The 23,056-nt window shown below is 44.7% G+C and overlaps 1 protein-coding gene across 2 annotated transcripts in view; it reads left to right on the top strand.

Annotated features, from left to right (window-relative positions):
• ABTB2 (ankyrin repeat and BTB domain containing 2) overlaps positions 1–23,056 on the top strand; it is a 243,570-nt gene that overhangs the window by 211,587 nt on the left and 8,927 nt on the right. For both annotated transcript variants that reach the window (XM_068261483.1, XM_068261482.1), the window contains exons 8-14: positions 325–421; positions 2,739–2,874; positions 5,396–5,622; positions 6,155–6,333; positions 10,557–10,662; positions 15,372–15,474; positions 19,056–19,143. In XM_068261483.1, the coding sequence (XP_068117584.1) occupies positions 325–421; positions 2,739–2,874; positions 5,396–5,622; positions 6,155–6,333; positions 10,557–10,662; positions 15,372–15,474; positions 19,056–19,143 (936 nt within the window). The remainder of the gene's footprint in view (positions 1–324; positions 422–2,738; positions 2,875–5,395; positions 5,623–6,154; positions 6,334–10,556; positions 10,663–15,371; positions 15,475–19,055; positions 19,144–23,056) is intronic.

The raw sequence follows: 23,056 nt of genomic DNA, 5'->3' as shown, positions 1-23,056 counted from the left end.
CCTCTCTAGGCGTAATTCACATTCCAGTCTATGGTGGCGCCCAAATGTCCAGCAGCCCTTTTGCCTGCCTCGGGCCCATCCATTCTTTTGTCTGCAGGAAGTATGGGGGTAGGTTGGCTTACACAATCACATAACTTATATTTACCATCCCATCCGATCATGGAGGCTAGTTTCCGATTGGTCGGTAAAATAATGGTTTTGGCCAAATTCTCCTCCCACTTACAGTTGTATTTATAAAGATGCCTGACTTGCCCGGCTTCACAACAAATGCAGCAGGAAGGGTGGTTGTTTTGTGTTTATCTGATCTGTGTCTGCTCTTTACAGCTACTCCTGGATGCGGAGGTCAGTGTGGAGGGATCGGCTGGGAACAGCAGTGACGAGAACTATGTGGAGACCCCCCTACAGCTGGCGTCTGCTGCAGGTACCTCACAAAGCCTTAAAAAAAGGTTATCTTTACTGTGAAGGAGTGCTGTCAAGCATAATTTGATAGTACTTCCTCAACTACTTTTTGATACTTTGTTTTATTTGCAGAGTGCTGAAAAAATGGAAGATGAGAAATTATCTCCTAGGAGAAAACTCAGGAGAAAAAGTGAACTGAATAGGGGCCAGGGGCACGCATGCAATTTACTTGTTCTCCTCACTTATCTCCTAGGAGTTATTCTTTCATATTCTGTTCAGCACTCTGCAATTGAAAAAGTACCAAAAAGTTGGTGAAAAAGTAAAAAAAAAATGTATTTTCTTGCCTGCTGGTGGTTTAAAATGCATTTCATTGACAAGTTCTGATAATATCCACTGGGAGAAAAATCAGGGGAAAAAGATAAGGACCTGTTTCCACTACACGCTGATTGGATGCAGAAAAACTGACTCCAATGAATGCCTATGGGAAAATCTGCATCAGAAAAATCGTGTTTACTGGAAACCGGTCCATAGGCATTCATTGGAGTCAGTTTTTCTGCATCTATTCTGTTTGTAGTGGAAACAGGCCCTGATTGAATAAAGAGCCCATATGCAATTTACTTTTTCTCTTGAGTTTTCTCCTAGGAGATAATTTTTAATATTCTATTTAAAGGGACTCAGAGCTGTAATATACAAAAAGATTTATACATACCTGGGGCTTCCTCCAGCCCCGTCCGTCTGGATCGCTGCCACGCTGCCGTCCTCCGCTGTCTGCAGCTTCGGGAACCGGGTCCCGTCACTGACGTCAGTCGGCTCCAGTCTACGCAGGAGAAGTGCGCCCTCTACATATCTCTCCAGTCATGGGGCCCAGTTCCCGAAGCTGCAGACAGCGGAGGGCGGCGGCGTGGGAGCGATCCGAGCGGATGGGGCTGGAAGAAGCCCCAGGTACTGTGTTTCCCCAAAAATAAGACACTGTCTTATATTTATTTTTGCTCCAAAAGATGTGCTAGGGCTTATTTTCAGAGGATGTCTTATTTTTGGGGGGAAACACTGGTAGTTTTCCTATACATAATGTATATACTGCATGCCATGCTGAAACACAAGCAGCATGCACAGAGCTTGTGGTTGGCAGATATTGGCTCTCACTTACAAAAAACGGATTCTGCTGATCATGTGGGTAAGAGTCTATTTCTTGCAGGCAGAGAACTCTGTCAGGCTCCCCAGAGCTATGATAGGATAAGCTGTGTGTCCTGGGAAAAGGTGAAGTGCTGCTGATGCTTATCACCACAGATCAGGAGCGGTGGCTCCAACAAAAACACAAATTGCCTGACACTTATATAAGACTGTGTAGAACTCACATTATACTGCTGCTCTCCTGTATCCAGGCTTTGTATTGAGCGTGACTTGCTGGTGTCATATGGGCTGCTGCTAGGGCTTACATTCAGGGGATGTCTTATATTTCAAGCATGCTAGGAATTCCTGCTAGGGCTTATTCTCAGGGGATGTCTTACTTTAGGGGAAACACGGTGTGTATAAATCTTTTTTTTATATTACAGCTCTGGTACACTTTAACATTACTTTCCAGCATTTTGCAACTGAAAAAAGTACCAATAGGTAAGTGAAAAAGAACTGTCAAAATTATTTTGAGTATTTTCTTGCTTGCTGGTGGCTTAAAAGGCATTTTATTGACCATTTTGAAACTATTACCTAGGAGAAAACTCAGGAGAGAAAGTTAATTGCATCTGGGCCTTTGTCATAAAATGCCTTGAATGCCGCAGCAAGCAAGAAATTACTCAAAAATCATTTTGATAGTACTTTTTTCACCAACTTTTTGGTACTTTTTCAACTTTAAAATGTTAACTTATTTTAAAGAGAATATAAAAATTATCTCCTAGGAGATATCTCAGGAAAAAAGTGAATTGCATGTGGGCCAGGGTGTCTTCATGGTAATGGTCTTCATTGGGTAATGTGCATTTGGATAGTCCGCCAGAAGCATAGGAGGCGCTGTGTACCCCAGGAGCGGCAGAATTAAGCTGCATTTAGCACGGTAGATCTTTGAGGCCAAACGATCCTTCATAAAGAGATTGTTCAGAAATCTAGCGTCAGTACAGGTGTTCCCCGACGTCATTCCTGATATTGTTACCAATCCATCGTGCTGCATTACTAAAGACCATACTAGGTTGTTTTATTGTAATTACCGGAGCAGGCACCTCCCACACGCCCCCTTCCCCTCTCTGTAGAACAGAGCAGGCTGCCTTTGTGTGTCGTGGGGGTGCAGAAGGGGCATGGCCTACACTCGTGTGAGATTTGTCTGCCAATCACTGTGTGCTGCTCTCTCTCAGGTAATTACGAGCTGGTCAGTCTGCTGCTGGACAGAGGTGCGGATCCCCTCCTTAACATGCTGGAGGCCGGGCGGGTCTCCTCGTCCTTACATGAGGACATGAACTGCTTCAGCCACTCCGCTGCCCATGGACACAGGTACGCTAAACACCACCCTCCTCCACCCTGGCAATTAAAGGGGACCTGAACTGAGAGGGATATGGGGGCAGACATATTTATTTCCAATGCAGATTGCCTGGCTGCCCTGTAATGTGTTTCTGCATGCGGAATGGGAAAAAGTTAAACGCTTCATCTAAATAGGCTGTAATGTAAAAAGGGCACCGGAAATTGCTGCCAGTACAATATCGGTAAAATTACCGATATTCTACTATTAGGCTCTGTATAAATACGATTAAAATATCAGTAATTTTTTACAATATTTTACTATTTCCTTACATGACCCCGTTCTCAATTGAACCCTTCCTCTATCCATGCCTAACCCTAACAGACTCCCCAACCAATCCCGAACCAACCCTCCCACCTGATGCCTGACTCCCCCCCCCCCCCCCCCACCAATGCCTAACTCTGACTGATACCCCTCCCCCCCACACTGGTGCCTAATCCTAACCACCCCCCCCCCCCCCCAACCGATCCTGAACCAACTCTTCCAACTAATGCCTAACTCTAACCAACCCCCCAACTGATGCCTAACACTTACCAATCCCCCAACTGATCCTGAACCGACCCTCTCAACCAATGCCTAACTGTAACCGACCAACTAATGCCTAACTAACTGACCCCCCCCCCCCACGGATGCCTAACCATAACCAAACTCCCTAACTGATGCCTTATCCTAATCGGCCCCTCAACCTAAGTCTAACTCTGGCAGACCCCCCCCCCCCCCAATCAATGCCTGACTCTAACCCACCCCCTCCAACTGATGCCTTGCCCTAAGTGACCCCCCAACCAATGTTGAACACTTAAAGGGATACTGTAGGGGGGTCGGGGGAAAATGAGCTGAACTTACCCGGGGCTTCTAATGGTCCCCCGCAGACATCCTGTGTTGGCTGTGTCCTCAATGCTCCGGCCCCGCCTCCGGTTCACTTCTGGAATTTCTGACTTTAAAGTCAGAAAACCACTGCGCCTGCATTGCTGTGTCCTCGCTCCCGCTGATGTCACCAGGAGTGTACTGTGCAGACACAGACCATACTGGGCCTGCGCTGTGCGCTCTTGATGACATCAGCGGGATCGAGGACACGGCAACGCAAGCGCAGTGGTTTTCTGACTTTAAAGTCAGAGATTCCAGAAGTGAACTGGAGGCGGGGCCGGAGCATCGGTGAGCGGCTGCGCGGGCACAGGATGTCTGTGGGGGACCATTAGAAGCCCCGGGTAACTTCAACTCATTTTCCCCCGACCCCCTACAGTATCCCTTTAACACCAACCCCCAAAGCCACCCCCCACCCTGAAGGCCCCACCCCTACCAACGCCCCCACTCGATTCCGAAATGACCCCTCCAACCAATGCCTAACGCTAACAGACTCCCCCCCCCCCCCCCCCAACTGATGCCTAACCCTAAATGACCCCCCATCCGATGCCTAACCCTAACTATCCCCCCCCCCCCCCCCAAACACTGCACTATCTGTGTCACCTTTACTGCTGAACAGTGGCTGTTTGTATCCGGTAACATAAATGTTTTGGCACCACTACAGGCGCCCATCTTAATAACCGCAATTTGTGCCTGCTATTGTATTCTGCGCCCAAATTGTCTGCTCCTCTAAATGGGCCCAACTGCTAAGAAACTAAGGCAGATTTACTGGCCAATCGGTTTTTCCAATTTTCTGATCGATTTCCATTCACTTCTATGAGAAAATCGATCAGAAAAATGATTGGACCAGTCGGAAATTATCTATGGAGCCATCTATCTGCCAAAAAAACTCATGGTGTATTCCCAGCATAACAAGGTTAGTGGTTTGTAACAGCATAGTAGTAATTCTAAAATCCAGTAATGGCACCATCTGCTGGATGTAAATGATAAGCACAGCTTAAAAATTCTGTACAGCGTAATACAACAATCCTGCAGCTTGTTTCAGCTGACATTGTGCCAGCAGTCCTCTCAGGTCTGGTTCACACTTAAAATTGCTAAAAAAAAAGTAATTGCCTAGCATTTGCGATTTTGCGAAGTTATTTTTTTTAATGTTTTTTCTTTGGGGGGGGGGGTTAACTTTGTGATTTTGTTCGGGGAACAAGAACCGCATTCTGGTCACTTTAAAAATGCTTCAAATTGCAAAGCTGCAGTTTGAATAATATAGTTGAAATTCACACCACAATGATGCAGCAGGTCTGGGTGGACACCATAGTCCTTGCTAAGAGGCCATAAGGATTTTGGCCTGGGGCGGGAAAAGTATAAATCCAGCTTTGCTTGCTCCTCCCACCCATGTTGTAAGCAGCTGGTGCACAGAAAGTCTTCTCCGTGCTGTGTCAGTTTACTCCGCCCCCTTACACATTTCACACCAATAGTGTTTCATCAGGGGAAGAGTTCACCTAACAAGGGGACCCCTGCCCATCAGATACCAACCTGGCTTAGAGGTCTAAGAGCCATGGGTGTCTGGTTAGAACAGGCTGTTACGCATCACACTGTAAAATGAAGTTATTAGAAAGTGAGTTTTGTTCTCTCCTGTAGGAATGTCCTGCGTAAGCTCCTGACCCAGCCTCAGCTGTGCCCCGGGGATGTCCTGTCTCTGGAGGAGATCCTGGCCGAGGGGGTGGAGAGCGACACCTCCAGCACAGACAGCTCTGACCAGGTTCCCATCCGGCTGTGTAAGACCAGAATGAAGGCCCTGCAGGAAGCGACGTACTACAGCGCAGAGCACGGCTACCTGGACATCACCATGGAGCTCCGCACCCTCGGTAAGCCTCATCCGTGCTTAGCAGCTATGGGCGGTGTCCACGGTCTTAGGTATGTCTGCACCCCCCAACAAAGTCCCCTTTTGCATAAACTAGTAAACAATAAAGCAGACAGCTCAGGATGCTTCACTTTACACTGCAGTCTGTAGTAACACTCCACTGAACGACAGCTCAGGCCAGGTGATAACTCCTCACACACTTTACAGTTGGCATCACTTGCATTCCTCTGTGAATTAACATTCTTTCTTTAACTTTAGCATTTTGTCGTTATTTTAAGGATTGAAACCTTAACTTTAGAAACCACTCCTTAACTTAAGCACAGAATCCTTATTTAAATGTTTGCCTGAGGAGAATTGTTTAGTGAATAGTAAATGCTTTATCACCATGGTGATAACAGTAAAAATAGCACATAATCGTTATTAAAGACAGGAGATGACCTAAGTGAAGCATGACCAATAGGTTCCTTGGTTCCAGCCCGGCCCCCCTGAGAGACCTGCAGTCACATGAGTGTGACACGCTCTGCTTTGTGTTGTAGGGGTCCCCTGGAAGCTGCATGTATGGATCGAGTCTCTGCGGACCTCCTTCTACCACTCCCACCGCTCAGCCATGGAGAACCTCCTTCAGGAATTCCCCAGCATCCGGGAGGAGGATTATAACGAGGAGCTCATCAATGAGGGTCTTCCGCTGCTCTTCACCATATTCAAGACCACCAAGGTGAGAGACGTTTGTCTTCTGAAGCTTATAAACTGGCTTATCTCCCCAGCTATATTTCACGACAGGTTGATATCTGTAGTACTCCTCCTAATTCCCACTCACCTGGTACTGTAGTGGGTAGGAGGGAAAAGAGTTCAACTTACCCGGGGCTTCTAATGGTCCCCCGCAGACCTCCTGTGCCCGCGTAGCCACTCACCGATGCTCTCTGGTCCCCGCTGCCGGTTCACTTCTTGAATTTCCGACTTTAAAGTCGTAAAACCACTGCACCTGCGCAGCCGTGTCCTCGCCCCTGCTGACGTCACCAGGAGCGTACTGCACAGGCGCAGACTGTTCTGGGCATGCACAATACACTCCTGGTGACATCAGCGAGGGTGCAGCCGTACACGCACGGTGCTTTTCCAACTTTAAAGTCAGAAATTCCAGAAGTGAACGGGATTCAGGGATCGGAGCATCGGTGAGTGGCTGCACGGGCACAGGATGTCTGCGGGGGACCATTAGAAGCCCCGGGTAAGTTCAAATCTTTTTTCCCCCCGACCTCTCTACAGTACTCCTTTAAAGAGAGTCTGAAGCGAGAATAAATCTCGCTTCAGACCTCATAGATAGCAGGGGCATGTGTGCCCCTGCTAAAACGCCGCTATCCCGCGGCTTAACGGGGGTCCCTTCACCCCCAAATCCCCTCGGTGCAGCGGGGGAGCGCTTCCTGGTTGGGGCAGGGCTAACCGCCGCAGCCCTGCCCCACGCGCGTCTGTCAGCGCGTATCTCCGCCTCTCCCCCGCCCCTCTCAGTCTTCCTTCACAGGCCGCTGATAGACGCAACTGGAGGCAGGGCTGCAGCCGTTAGCCCTGCCTCCACGAACGACCAACTCTACGACCAACTATTGCGGGGGTGGGTTTGGGGGTGAAGGGACCCCCGTACAGCGGCGGTTTAGCAGGGGCACACATGCCCCTGCTAACTATGAGCTCTGAAGCGAGATTTATTCTCGCTTCAGAGTCTCTTTAAGTTGTTACATTGTTTACCCCGCAGTACTAAAAAACGTGTACTTAAAATCTTTTTATCTCATTTTTGGGTGACTCCTATGCTCCGCCTCCACTGGCCTTTGTCCCTAAAATGAGGTAACTTTTTTTTTTTTTTTTAATGAGAGCAACCTTCAAGGTAAGAAGCCTCCACAGGCCAGCCAATTGGTTGCTTAATATCTGGCAGCCTAGCAGATCACTGCAAGTAGATGTCTTGCAGTTGATGACATTTTGCATCTTAAAGGACACCCGAGGTGACATGTGACATGATGAGACAGACATGTGTATGTACAGTGCCTAGCACACAAATAACTATGCTGTGTTCCTTTTTTCTTTCTCTGCCTGAAAGAGTTAAATATCAGGTATGTAAGTGGCTGACTCAGTCCTGACTCACACAGGAAGTGACTACAGTGTGACCCTCACTGATAAGAAATTCCAACTATAAAACACTTTCCTAGCAGAAAATGGCTTCTGAGAGCAGGAAAGGGATAAAAAGGGGAATTTTTTATCAGTGAGGGTCACACTGTAGTCACTTCCTGTCTGAGTCAGGACTGAGTCAGCCACTTACATACCTGATATTTAACTCTTTCAGGCAGAGAAAGAAAATAAGGAACACAGCATAGTTATTTGTGTGCTAGTCACTGTACATACACCTGTCTATCTCATCATATCACATGTCACTTCAGGTATCCTTTAAAGAGAAACCGTAACCAAGGGTTGAACTTCATCCCAATCAGTAGCTGATGCCCCCTTTCCCATGAGAAATCTTTTCCTTTTCCCAAACCGATCATCAGGGGGGTCTGTATGGCTGATATTGTGGTGAAACCCCTCCCACAGTGTGATGTCATGACCATGGTCCTGACAGTTTTGTGTCTGTGAACCATGCTGCATTGTGGGAAATGGCAGTTTTTTCCAACTGCCAAGCAAGCAGTATCTCCCTCTGTGCATAGAACTCTCTGTAAGGAACATTCACCTGCCAGCAGTAAAGAAGTCACCATGTGATAAATGTCAGAATGTAAATCGGGGAGAGGAAAGATTTTACAATGAGCAAACACTGACTAAATAACCTCTAAATTAACATTGTAAAAAATGAGCCATTTTATTTGTGTTATTTTCACTAGTTTCCTCCTTAACCACTTCACTAGTGAGGGGGTTTTCCCCTTCTGTACCAGAGCAATTTTCACCTTTCAGCACTCCATTACATTCATTCGTCTATAACTTTATTACTAATCACAATGAAACAATCTATATCTTGTTTTTTCCCCCCACCAGTTAAGCTTTCTTTGAGTGGTACATTTTGCTAAGAATTATTTTATTCTAAATGCATTTTTAACGTTAAAATAAGAACAAAAATGGCAAAAATGTATTACCGGTGGTTCACAGTTTTCAGCCTTTATCGTTTTAAAATACATGCTACCGTAATTAACCAGTTCACCCCAAGTGGTTTTTACCCTAACGGACCAGAGCAATTTTCACCTGTCAGTGCTCCTCCCTTTTATTCCCTAATAATTTTATCACTACTTATCACAACAAAATGATCTATATCTTGTTTTTTTCGCCACCAATTAGGCTTTCTGTGGGTAGTACATTTTGCTAAGAATTTTTTATTCTAAATGTGTTTTAACAGGGAAAATAATGGAAAAAATTCATTATTTCTCAGTTTTTGGCCATTAAAGTTTTAAAATTAAATGTTCTCCTGTGGTTTAAACCGACACATTTTGTTTGTCCAGTTGTCCTGATTATTAAACTGTTTAAATGATGTCCCTATCACAATGTATGGTGACAATATATTATGTGGAAATATAGGTGTTATTTTTCTGTATTGTTTTTTTTTTGTCTGGTCCATAATTACAAGCCCCTATGTAGTAAAGTTATAGTAATATTCATACTCATAAAAAAAATGAATGCTAAGTCCCTAAAATAACTATTTATGAATGGATGTGGCCGCTGATCGCGGTCATGTCCATTCATTCCAGGCATTGCGATTGGGTAGAGGACCGCTCGGTCCTCTTCCCCAATCACGGAACACGGATACCCAACGGTAAACGCCGGTGGGAGCGGCGCACACACGTGCGGAGCGGCGGCAGGAGCGAGCGAGCAACTTATTAAAACATCCAGTTGCCGTTAACAGGCTCAAACAGGGCGTTTTAATAAGTTACTTTGCCGTTAATAGGTTAAAACCCACAAATTTTATTTTCCCATTTGGGGCACTATGGGAGAGTGTAGGAGGGAAGGGGTTAATTTTAAATGTGGGTATATATAAAATGTATTTAGGTGTAATTTTACTATTTGGCCACAAGATGTCCTTGTGCATTATTTTCTATTCCTGTTCTAAAAGTGTTACTCCGGAAGATACAATGACGCAGACATCTCATTGATGCTGGCAGTCATTGACACGGGAACTTAGAATAATGAATGGGAACAATGTCTCCACTCATTCCTCTCCCCTCCAATGATTGACAGCGAGAACGGGCATGGGAGCAAGCGGCAGCCGTTGGATTCCACCGACGAAAAGCTACATCCCTGGGCAGGAACTGAAGTCCAGCAGGATGTAGATATACTGTCTCATATAATCCTATCTGGATGACTATTGTAGTCCAGATAGGAGCTGCGCTTCTCTGTCTGGATGTGTATACTCGCCCAGTGTTGTTGCGGCGGGTGCGCGAGCATCCGCATGCGCTGCTCGATCCCGTTGGCATCTACATGGCAGCAATTGGTGAAGAATAACAAGTGTTCCGCGAGACAATCGCAGTGCCTGGAATGAATGGACATGACCCCAATCAGGGGCCTTGTCCATTCATAATAATGAAAGTGTATAAGTGAAAAAAAAAAAAATATTGAACACTTCCGATAACCCAGGATCTGTAGTGCCACCATGTGGCGAAAAAGTTAAATTACAGCAGGCGTACATTTTAAATTACAGATTAATAAAAATGAATCCCTTCCTTGTAATTGATTTTATTAAGGGGTAGGTCTCTAATAAAGTACATTTGACATTTCTCTAACAATGTGTTGTAGTTGGTGCTTTTTGCACGTTCTTTTTCTTGTTGAATGTTCAGTGTCACATCCGGAGTTATGTATTTGCACACTAGTGTGTGGTTCTGTGCTTGTTGCGGGAGTTTGGATCTGAGCTGTTGTAATGTGGGGGCAGATGGAGTGGGTTTTTTTAACACTTGGCAACATCACTATATGGTGTGTTTCTCTTGATAGAGCGACGCTGTGACTCAGCAGGTGGCCGCCATCTTTGCTCGCTGCTATGGAGACAGCCCTGTTCCCCAGATCACCGAGATCCACAGGCCCCTCCCCGCTCGTCTTGGTAAGAAGTATCACATTTTATACCTGGTGTGTTAGCGGCCAGCTTGAAACCGGAAGTCATGTAATGTAAGTCTATGGTGCCGCAAATATTTAAAAACTGTTCACCGCACGTATTTGCGTTGCGCATGTGCAGAAGCGTATTTTGTTGATACACTTCTACGCAATTCTACCGTTTGGTGTTGCGGTGCGATCATCTGATCGAACCGCTATCCCTGGTTAGAAGCGTGAAACCGCTCTCATGGTTCCATCTATGCGTTGCCAATCACAGTGGGATTGAAACACATGGTTGCATACATTTCATTGTCTTTGTGATGTGATTCCATTTATCAAGATGAATGGAATCGTAACCGCATCGGGAATAAATTGCGGAGTAACGCAGCGCCATGCGTCGCAGCAGCTACCTGCAAGGCCCGTAGAGTTAAGATGAAAACGAGGCCTAATAAATCTTCCTCTGGCATAAATGGGTTTGCCATGTAAGCAATAAGAAATGGTACTTGAGAGATATAAATGGGAAAGGGACCGGAGAGCCCACTATAGTGTAGCATGGTAAATACTCAAAAGATTCTTTAGCATGTGAAGAACGGTGCTCACAAGTGTGGGTTATCTCCATGGCAACCACTGGATCAACAGGTGAGGAGAACAAACCTGACCCCACTTGGGTTAAGAAGTTGCTCTTTGTACCGTTTCCCCGAAAATAAGACACTGTCTTATATTCATTTTTGCTCCAAAAGATGTGCTAGGGCTTATTTTCAGAGGATGTCTTATTTTTTGGGGAAACACTGATAGTTTTCCTATACATAATGTATATACTGCATGCCATGCTGAAACACAAGCAGCATGCACAGAGCTTGTGGTTGGCAGATATTGGATCTCACTTACAAGAAACTGATTCTGCTGATCATGTGGGTGAAGAATCTATTTCTTGCAGGCAGAGAACTCTGTCAGGCTCCCCAGAGCTATGATAGGATAAGCTGTGTGTCCTGGGAAGAGGTGAAGTGCTGCTGATGCTTATCAGGACAGATCAGGAGGGAGGGCTCCAACAAAAACACAAATTGCCTGACACAAATACAGGACTGTAGAACTCGCATTATACTGCTGCTCTCCTGTATCCAGGCTTTGTATTAAGCGTGACTTGCTGGTGTCATGTAGGCTGCTGCTAGGGCTTACATTCAGGGGATGGCTTATATTTTAAGCATGCTAGGAATTCCTGCTAGGGCTTATTCTCAGGGGATGTCTTACTTTAGGGGAAACACGGTAGTAGAGAGGTGCCCAATTCCTGGCTACACCCGGTACTGAACTTTGGCCTGATGAAGTCAGACGTTTGAGCTCACGAAACGCGTTGCCTAGAGCTAATGAAAATTCCCTGTACCTTTTTGGTGTTATCGAGTTAAGCCATCTCTAATATTGATTGTCTTTAGATTTTAAACATTTTATCTTAAAGAGAATCTGTATTGTTAAAATCGCACAAAAGTAAACATACCAGTGTGTTAGGGGACATCTCCTATTACCCTCTGTCACAATTTCACCGCTCCCCGCCGCATTAAAAGTAGTCAAAAACAGTTTTAAAAAGTTTGTTTATAAACAAACAAAATGGCCACCAAAACAGGAAGTAGGTTGATGTACAGCATGTCCACACATAGAAAATACATCCATACACAAGCAGGCTGTATACAGCCTTACTTCTGAATCTCAAGAGATCACTTGTGTGTGTTTACCTTCTGTCCCCAGCTTCTCTCATGCACTGAACATTACAGGCTTCCTGCAGACAGCTCTACCTATGTCGTTAATTCCTCAGTATGTGACAGACCAGCTCCTTTCACAGCCTCCAGAGGAGGATTTTTATCCAGCTCTCTTCTATCACTGATAAGATAGCAGAGAAGCTGCTGGCTTATGTAAATAAAACACACACTGGAGTGTGCATAGAGGCAGTGGCGTAGCTAAGGAGCTGTGGGCCCCGATGCGAGTTTTACAACGGGGCCCCCCCAAGCAGCACTCTATACATAGCAATTGATACAGCGCATTAAAACCTGCCAATTGCAAGTACAGTGTCAGAGGTGCAAGAAGGGGATGGGAAACAGTTTATGTATGATTACCACTATTCAAAGTATCTATAGAAGTGATCATTAGGCGCACAGGACCAATAGAGAGCTAATACTGTAGTTGAGGGAGGGCCCTTCGGGGCCCCTCTGGCCCAAGGGCCCCGATGCGGTCGCTACCTCTGCACCCCCTATTGCTACGCCCCTGCATAGAGGAACAGTTCAACACTGAAGAACTTGGCAGCCTTCCAGACACAGGCCGACAAGTCTGACAGGGGAAAGATACATTGATTTATTACAGAGATGGTTATAGTAGAAAGAGCTGCAGTAAGCCACAACACATTAGAATAGGTTTAGGAACGTGTAGGATGGTAGAAAAAACATTGTAATTTTTGTTACAGAGTCACTTTAAGCTGGGCGCCTCTTATCCCGTTTGTGTTTACACCCCCTCCTTTGGTTGGTGACCTCCCATAGCTGGTATTTGGGCCCCTAGTCAACTTTGTGAAAGCGACTGACGTACGAGGGAACCCTGTACCCGTGTGGAGACTGATATTCTCAATAGCCTTCATTAGGTGGTCCACCCAATTTTTTGAATGCTCAATAGGACTTCCTGTCTTCTAGTTTGAACGTATTACACCATCTGGGCTCCTGGGCCCGTATGCAATTCACTTTTTTCACATGCGTTTTCTCCTAGGAGATAATTTTTCATCTTCTATTTAAATTAACTTGCCAGTACTTTTCAACAAAAAAAAGTACCAAAAAGTAAATTAAAAAGCACTATCAAAATTATTTTGAATATTTTCTTGCTTGCCGGTGGCTTAAAAGGCATTTTATTGACAAGTTTAAAAATCCCAGCTAGGAAAATACTCAGGTGAAAAAAATGTATTGCATATGGGCCCTGGTGTCAACAAGTATAAATTGTGCTAAAAAACATTTTAAAAGGAGGTAGCGGTGGACTTGCCTCTAAGGAAGGACATAAATGGCCTCTTTTAAAAGAACTTAAAAAACTTTATTTGGATGCAACTCCACTTTGTGACGTGTTTCGCAGGGAAAGCCCACTTCTTCAGGCAAAAATAAATTAGAGGGTCTAAGAACCAGTCTCTGTGAGCTTGGTGTCTCTGATGCTGGACATACACGGCTCGTTTTTGCCGCTCGATTTTCCCGCTCGATCGTTTCGCCCCTCGATTCCGCAATCAATTCTTTTATCTTCCGCTCGGTTTTCTTATCTTTTTCCATTCACGGCTATCCGGAATCGAGCGGCGAAACGATTGGGCGGGAGATCGGACATGTCGGAAATGATCTATCGAGCCATCTTAATGGCTCAAAAACGAGCCGTGTATGCCCAGCATTAGTGGAGTTCTGTCCAAATAAAGTTTTTGTTCCTTGAATGAGACCGTTGTGTCTTTCCTTGGAGAGAAGTTCACCGCTACCTCCTTTTAGGGCCCGTTTCCACTGTAGCGTTACGAAATCGCCGGCGAATCACTGCAGGCAAATCGCATGCGGGTGCGATTCCGCATGCGTTTTTTGCCGCGATTTCGCATAGGTAAGGCTGTATGCGATTTTAACCATGTCACTGCCTGTGTGAATTAACATGGGTACCTATGCGAAATCGCATGCGAAATCGCGGCAAAAAACGCATGGGGAAAACGCATGCGATTTCCCTATTAAATACATTGGCCTCAATTCATGGAGCATTATCAAACGTTTATCAAACACTTTATCAAACGTTTGATAATTTACCTCATGCGTAAAATCTCATTTTAAATTCACTAAGGTGTTATATATTTATCGAAAGTTTTACCGATAAAACGTTCAACAAATATATAACACCTTAGTGAGATTTTACCCATGAGGTAAATTATCAAACGTTTGATAAAGTGTTTGATAAACGTTTGATAATGCTCCGTGAATTGAGGCCATTGTGTGCGATTCGCCTGCATTCCACACGCAGGCGAATTCTGAGGCCCCTACCCTGCAGATTTTTTCTGCACAGAAAAACGTGCGGGGAAACGCACAAGTGGAAACAGTCCCATCCACTTCTACTGACTGTGCGGATTCGCGATAGTGGAAACGGGCCCTTAGACTGTTTTTAGTACATTTTAGATGCTCCTGTTTATAGGTTATACTAGCAAGCCGAAAAAGAAGGCTTGATATTAATGTCTGCAATGCATGCAGTTAAACCAGACAGTCGGCCTTTTTTTTTTACTTTAAATGGTGATTGTTGCATACACTGCAGCCCAGAACGTTCTGTTGGGATGCGGACAATCGCACTACACACACATCCATCTGATGAACTCTCAGTTTTTTTTCCAATTCATCCAGCTTCAGTTTTGTGGGATGTCATACATATTTTTACCATTAGGCTGAGTCATAACGGTCTCCCAAAAAACAAGAAGAAAAAGTGCAGGCCACCAACACCACAGGTTCACACAACCGGTTTCGGCAACTTCCTGTTACACCTGATGAAGGGCGTGGCCTGAAGCATGACCTGCTCCTTACTACATTGCTTGTGGCCTGTGGTGTGCCGATTCCATCTCTTCTTTATTTAGACAACTTGATCAGTTGCGGTCCCCTCTAAGCGCGTTCTGCTGTAACATCGTGTAGATGCGGCTAGTTGCTGAATGTATCTATTGCTGTACAGTCATTACACAACTCACATTATTCTGTCCCACAGATCCCCATTTCCTGAACAACAAAGAGATGGCCGACGTCATTTTCTTGGTAGAAGGAAGAGTGTTCTACGCCCACAAGGTTCTCCTGGTTACAGCTTCCAACAGGTAATCAAATACAGGTCACATGCTCCAGCCTGATTGGCGTAGACAGTGCATCTCCACAGCAACCATTTCTAAAACTGCCACCTGGACAGACCACTCCAGCCAGTAATCACTGAGTGTCTGGATGCAGTTTGAAGCAGCGGAGACAGCCATACTATCCCAGGAAAAAAACACATATAGAAGTAGATAAATACTTGTTCTACTTATGTATTGTACTGTCCACATTTTGGTTCCAGTGAATTTTATATGGTAAATAATGAGAAACTGGTTCCAGGCATTTTCCATCTTTACTGTCTCTGACTGAAGTCAATCCTGATGTAATTTCCTACCTTACTCTTTGTTTCTCCTTGAAACTGCACTGTCATATCTAGCTTGCATCGTAAACATATGTGAGCACAGCATAGATCATATTTAATCAGCTTCTGCAAAGGGGTGAGGTGTATTTCCCTTCTCAGCCTCACCCTGTCACACTGAACTGCCCTCAGCCAATCAATGAGTGACAAGGATGTAGGTCGGGAGATCACAAGCTTACCAGTCCTCGGAAATGTACCAGATAGAGCCAGGCTGATTTAGATAAGATTTGTTACAGCAGAAACATTTATGATTATATTGGAATGCTTGCATTGCAGGGTCAGGATGTAGACTGCATAATGAACACAGAGCAGCGGGTAAATAGAATTTGTTTTTGTGGCTGGCTGACCCGTCATTAGAGGCAAGTTCTGTACTAATTGTACAGTATAAACCTTGGATTGAGAGTAACTTAGTTTGCAAGAACATGTATGAAATTTTGACTTGATAAGCAAGCAACGTCTTGATATACAAGCGCAGAACCAGGGCCGGGCCGAGGCATAGGCTGGAGAGGCTCCAGCCTCAGGGCGCAGTGTAGGAGGGGGCGCACAATTCATTCACTTGTCATTCTTTGTTGTGTATGAGGCAGAAAGAAATAAGAAAAGGGGATACATAGCAGTGACTGTAAGCCATATAACTAGATATTAAGGTGTTGGGGAGGTTGTGGGCCCTGTGGCCCTCTTAGTGTCATAGCAATCAGTGTGTGACGGCTGGGGTGGGAGGGATGAAGGGGCGCACTTTGGTGTCTCAGCCTTGGGTGCTGGAGGACCTTGTCCCTGCTCTGCGCAGAACGTATCCATGCGTCACCCCATCACAGCTGAGCCGATGGTCCTTCTCGCGATGACGCTGCACGGTTGTACTTAAAGTAAACCAGAGACAAAACTTAAAAGATTTATACATACATGGGGCTTCCTCCAGTCCCACACACACGGATCGCTCCCACGCCGCTGTCCTCAGTCGTCAACAAGTCCCATAATTTCGGCCAGACCAGTCTGAGTAAGCGCAGTGCACACCCTCTGTCTCTCCGATAGCTGGAAGTTCTGCGCCTGCGCAATACTATTTTCCACTAAAGAGAGAGACGGAGGGAGCGCATGCTCAGACTGGCCTGGCTGAACTTATGAGATACGTTGATGACAACGGAGAAGGCTGAGGATGGCGGGGTGGGAGAGATCCGTGTGCGTGGGGCTGGAGGAAGCCCCAGGTATGTATAAATCTTTTAACTTAACTCGTCTCTGGTTTACCTTAAAGGAAACTGGAGACTTTTAATCGTGCTGTATTTATACCTGAGGCTTCCTCCAGCCCCATGTGGTGCCTGGCCTCGCTCTCCGCCCGCTCTGTTCTCCTGTGGTCATCTCCGCTCATTTGTCCGGTTGCGCTCTTCTGCGCATACACAGGGGCGTGCGCTCGGCCGGGACGTGCATGTGCAGAAAAGTGCGACTGGCCAGATTAGTGGAGGTAGCCGCAGGAGAAGAGAGCGGCCGGAGAGGCAGCCCGCGTGCCACATGGGGGCTGGAGGAAGCCCCAGGTGAGTATAAATACAGCACTATTCAGTGTCTCAAGTACACTATAATCTGAGTGTAGGGACTGCACAAAGTCACATTTCCATGATATACTCAGAAGGAGGCAGAAGCAGCTGTCACTGGATAAGTTCCTTGTTAAAGCCGCACAAAATAAAACTATTCAGGCGAGCCAATAGATAGCAATGATTCTATCAGTTATAGTGACGTCTTCCTACACAATATCCTCATCCTCTCCAGCTGCCACCATTCCTTACAGAAGCAACCTGCAGGGTCATTTGTGTTACTGTGAGCAGCATTATTATTATTATTTATGGGCAGCACGGCGGCGTATTGGTTGGCGCTCTCGCCTTGCAACATGAATCCCAGCCAGGCCACTCTCTGCACAAAGTTTGTATGTTCTCCCCGGGTCTGTGTGGGTTTCCTCCGGGCACTCCAGTTTCCACCCACACCCAAAAACATACAGATAAGCTAATTGGCTTCCCCCTAAAAATTTGTCAGCACTATATAAATAATAATAATAATGTTTAGTGTGTATATATATATATATATATATATATATATATCTGACATCTTCCGCAGCGCTGGACAGAGTATATAGTCTTGTCACTGACTGTCCCTCAGAGGGGCTCACAATCTAATCCTACCATAGTCATATGTCTATGTATGTATCGTGTTGTGTATGTATCGTAGTCTAAGGCCAATTTAGGAGGAATTAACTTATTTGTATATATTTGGATTTGGGAGGAAACATGAGCATCCAGGGGAAACCCACACAGGCAAGGGGAGAACATACTAACTCCATGCAGATAGTGCCCTGGCTGGGATTCTAACTGGGGCCCCAGCACTGCCAGGCGAGAGCACTAACCACTACACCACCATGCTGCCCTTTTCTTATCATATACAGCACAGTACTTTGTATTAAAGGGGCACTATGGCGAAAAATTGTAAAACTTAAAATACGTGCAAACATAGACAAATAAGTATGTTTTTTTCCAGAGTAAAATGAGCCATAAATTACTTTTCTCCTATGTTGTTACTTACAGTAGGTAGTAGAAATCTGACAGAAGTGACAGGTTTTGGACTAGTCCATCTCTTCATGGGGGATTCTCAGCAAGGCTTTTATTCTTTATATTCCCTGAAAAGCATTTAAACAATGATGCTGGCCGGCTTCCCTGCTCGCTACACAGTTTTTTGGCAGTTAGACAGAGCAACTGCCATTCACTAAGTGCTTTTGAAAAAGAAAAATCCCTGAGAATCCCCCCATGAAGAGATGGACTAGTCCAAAACCTGTCACTTCTGTCAGATTTCTACTACCTACTGTAAGTGACAGCAACATAGGAGAAAGGTAATTTATGGCTCATTTTACTCTGGAAAGAAATGTACTTCTTATTTGTCTGTTTGCACATATTTTACATTTTAAAATTTTTCGCCATAGTGCCCCTTTAAATGTTGTTGTTTTTTTTTTAATTTGTATGGATTGTGGAGCCAACTATCTGAGTTGCCATAAATCCTTGTGGGGAAATTCGCTTTGATACGAGTGCTTTGGCTTACAGAGTGAATTATGTTCGCAATCCGAGGTTCCCCAGTGTAGGTTTTGGTTGTGCTGTTATTGCACTTTCCTTTTATATCGCTGTATCCTTCCAATATCATGTTTAGCGTGGTCTTGCTTTCAGATCTGATGATCGCATTTCAGAATGATGTTGTATTTTTTTCCAGGTTTAAATCCTTGTTGGCCAATACAAGTGACCCCGCGGACTCCTGTCCCACTGTGGAAATTACAGACCTGAAATACAGCACTTTCCAGGTACGACCGCATCTGTGTGCGGCATAATAATAGTCATTTAGAATACAGTATTATCTTACTATAGTAAACTCTGATTTAGGGCCCTTTTCCACCAGCAGTAGCAATCGCAAATCACAAACGCCAGCGATTGCAATTTGTTCATTAATTTTGTTATGCGATTGCGATTTTCATTTGCAATGCATTATCCCTCTTAAAATTGCTCCAGAAAGCGATTGCAATTTGCAAATCGAATCGCTATAGTGGATAATACTTCTCATGATTTCTATGATAAAGTAGCAGCCCGAGCAATTTAAAAATAACTAGCGACTCTTAGTAGTGACATTATGAGATAGGTGGAGTTCTACTATGTTAGATGCAATAAGAAAGTGTACTTTAATCTTCTATATTCAGAAATAAGATATGGCCTTATACTGGATGGCCATATGCATTCTACCATGATAGGTGTGCAGCTAGTCCAGCCTCAGAGGCCATGTTAACCATTTCAGCCCGCGGGGATTTTTCACCTTATGCATCAGAGCAATTTTCCCCACCCATTCATTCGCTAATAACTTTATCACTACTTATCACAATTTATTGATCTATATCTTGTTTTTTCTGCCACTAATTAGGCTTTTGTTTGGGTGGTACATTTTGCTAAGAATTTTTTTTTTTATAAATGCATTTTAACAGGAATATTAAGAAAAAATTGGGAAAAAAATCATTTATTTCTCAGTTTTTGGCCATTATAGCTTTAAAATAATACAGGCTACCATAATTAAAACCCATGTATTTTATTTGCCCGTTTGTCTCGGTTATTACACCTTTTTAATTATGTCCCTATCACAATGTATGGCGCCAATATTTTATTTGGAAATAAAGGTGCATTTTTTTCAGTTTTGCGTCCATCACGATTTACAAGCTTATAATTTAAAAATTGTTCGTAGTATGCCCCCTTCACATGCATATTTAAAATAAATTTAATTTTTTTTTAATTAAAAATTTTATTTGGGTAATTTTTTGGGTGTTGGGAAATAAACAGTTAATTTTTAATGTTATAATATGTGTAAAATGGTATGTAAAATGTTTGTAGATGTAGTTTTACTATTTGGCCACAAGACCTTGAGGTTTTTTTTTTCTCTCCTTGTGCTTCTTGCTAACTGGAAGCACAAGGAGGACGGGGAAACTGTTTTTTGCAGAAAGACTGAAGCCTCTAGTAAGAGAGCTTCGGTTTTTCTGCAGGGGGACACAGATCGTCCACTGATCCCAGGGCTACCGGGGGACAGCACGGGAGCGCGGCACCGCAGCAGAGCAGCCGCCTGGACGTGAGGATCACGTCTGGGCGGCTGAAATGGTTAATGGACAGCTAGGATACCGATATTCTTGGTAATATACTGTATACTTACATTTCAGTGTTGTTGAAAATAATGTTTCTATGTTTGAACCTACCAACATTGAAACTACTTCATGGCATCAATGTTGTTATAGTACATGTACTGTTGATTAAGATAAAACAATAAAAAATCTTTTGGTAGGGAAAAAAAAAAATCACTAACGATTTGCGATTCAGCTGTGTAGTGGAACATTCGGGTATAGTAAACGAAGTGTCCAGGTCGCGACTGAGTCCTATTTTAAATATATGGATGCAACGCCTGGTATAGTAAACCCTGCTATAATAGAACGCCCAGCTTCTGAATCCCCTGCTCTGCCATCAGCCCCATGCATGCTGCCAGCGCATAGCTGACGTGTGTGACATCACGCAGGCCGCCGGCGCATAGCATGATGTCACACACACCACCCTGGCGGCATGTATGGGGCTAATGGAAGAGCGGTGGATTCAGAAGATGGCCGGTACAGTGACACAGGACAGGTAATGTATAAATGCACACATGCACATTTATACACTGCAGGAACATCGCCGGACACGTCAGACACTCGGACGATTCCCAAGAGATTTTAGCATGAAACTGATCGGGAATCGGCCTGTGGGGTATGGGCTGCCAACAAACCTCTCTCTAGTCAGATTTGATTAGCGAGGAATATATCTCTCGGTCGATCTGTCCATACATCTTCTGATGTATGGGCACCTTAAGAGATTGAGTGTTAATCCTTCCAGTATCTTTTAAACAACTCAAATGGTTTTAGCTGTTCATTTTATGCCCAGTCTAATGCTTAGCCTATAGATAAAATGTTAGTGTCCACTTTAAGGACGGACATATTGGGTTACACACAGTCCCTGTCCACAGCACATCCAACCTTTCCTCTTTCCAAGAAATATTTTGCTGAGAATATCCTGCTGAAGCCTCCCGAGCTTCTGGGCTGTAATACTCTTCCCAGGAAAATCATTCAAATGTTTATTCCAGAGCCCCGGCCTGATGGGAAACACAGGTGGGCCCAGAAGCATTGCATTATCAGAGGGGCCGTCTCTGTCCCCTGGGGTCCTGCGGCCAATTTCCCAGATTGGGGTCATTATCAGATGTACTGGGCCTGTGTTTCCACTCGGTGCTGACATACAGGGGAGCGCAGTACAGCTCATGATGGAGTCTGCAGAAGTCATTGGGGTGTATCTGACAACACTGCAAACTTGTTGTACAGAGGCCTACAGACTCGAGATGAGAATCCCACAACCCGATCACATGGTGACATGAGTAAAGTCGTCCCCCCCCCCCTCCAAGATAATATTTATTTGCTATCAGGGCCGAGTCAGAGGCGAGAGAGCCTCCAGCCTCAGGGTGCAGTGTAGGAGGGGGTGCAGGGCGGGGCAGAGGCGAGAGAGGCTCCAGCCTCAGGGCGCAGTGTAGGAGGGGGCGCAGGGCGAGGCAGAGGCAAGAGAGGCTCCAGCCTCATGGCGCAGTGTAGGAGGGGGTGCAGGGCGAGGCAGAGGCAAGAGAGGCTCCAGCCTCAGGGCGCAGTGTAGGAGGGGGCGCAGGGCGAGTCAGAGGCGAGAGAGCCTCTAGCCTCAGGGCGCAGTGTAGGAGGGGGCGCAGAACTTGAAATCAGAACTTCCTCTCTGCTCTAAAACATAAGCATAATAACCTTTACAGAAACACATTTCTTTGTTACAGCTGATATAAGTTCTGCAATAAATCTGCAGTGTGTCTACTTCCTGCTTTCATGGAAGCAGACATATTGTTAACATGCAGTGTTCTCGAATTAGCTGCTCATTTTACTCTGGGGAAAAAATGAACATTGTATACGCAAGGATGGATACTGATTTCAATTTTAAAGTTTCCTGCCATATTGCTCCCTTTACGGTGGACCGAAACTCTTGCACAGGACAGAAAGAAAACACAGAGAAATGCACCCTGTGTGTATTTAGAGAGTTTAGCCTGTCTAATTCCCCCTCATCTGTGACTAATCACAACTGTAATGTGATCCCTCACCTGTGTCAGCTGACTGGCATGGCAGATAAGCTAATTTGTAAAACAGGATGTTAACAATATGTCTGCTTCTATGAAAGCAGGAAGTAGGCATACTGCAGTTTTATTGCAGGATTTGTATCAGCTGTAACAAAGAAATGTTTTTCTTTAAAGTACAATTGAGGTGACATGATGAGATAGACGTGTATGTACAGTGCCAAACACACCGATTACTAGGCTATGTTCTGTTTTTTTCTTTCTCTGCCTGAAAGGTTTAAAAATCAGGCATGCAAGTGACAGTTTCTGTCTGGGTCGGACTATAGTATAACCCTCACTGATGAGTAATTACAGCCATAAAACACTTTCCTAGCAGAAAATGGCTTCTGAGAGCAGAAAAGAGATAAAAAGGATCAATAGTTCATAGATTTTTAGCTCTGGCGTGCTTTAGTGAATGTATCCTTGAGCAGAGACATTGAAACAGTAAAAACATAAAAACTAGATTAAAATATAATATAAATATAATATATAAGCTGTCTAAAAAAGTTTTTAGGAGGAGGATAGATACAATTGTTTTTCTC

This window comes from Hyperolius riggenbachi, chromosome 11, assembly GCF_040937935.1.
Source record: "Hyperolius riggenbachi isolate aHypRig1 chromosome 11, aHypRig1.pri, whole genome shotgun sequence".
In the NCBI taxonomy this organism is placed as follows: Eukaryota; Metazoa; Chordata; class Amphibia; order Anura; family Hyperoliidae; genus Hyperolius; species Hyperolius riggenbachi.
The sequence above is the reverse complement of the archived record's forward strand: the minus strand, read 5'-3'. Positions and strand labels throughout refer to the sequence as shown.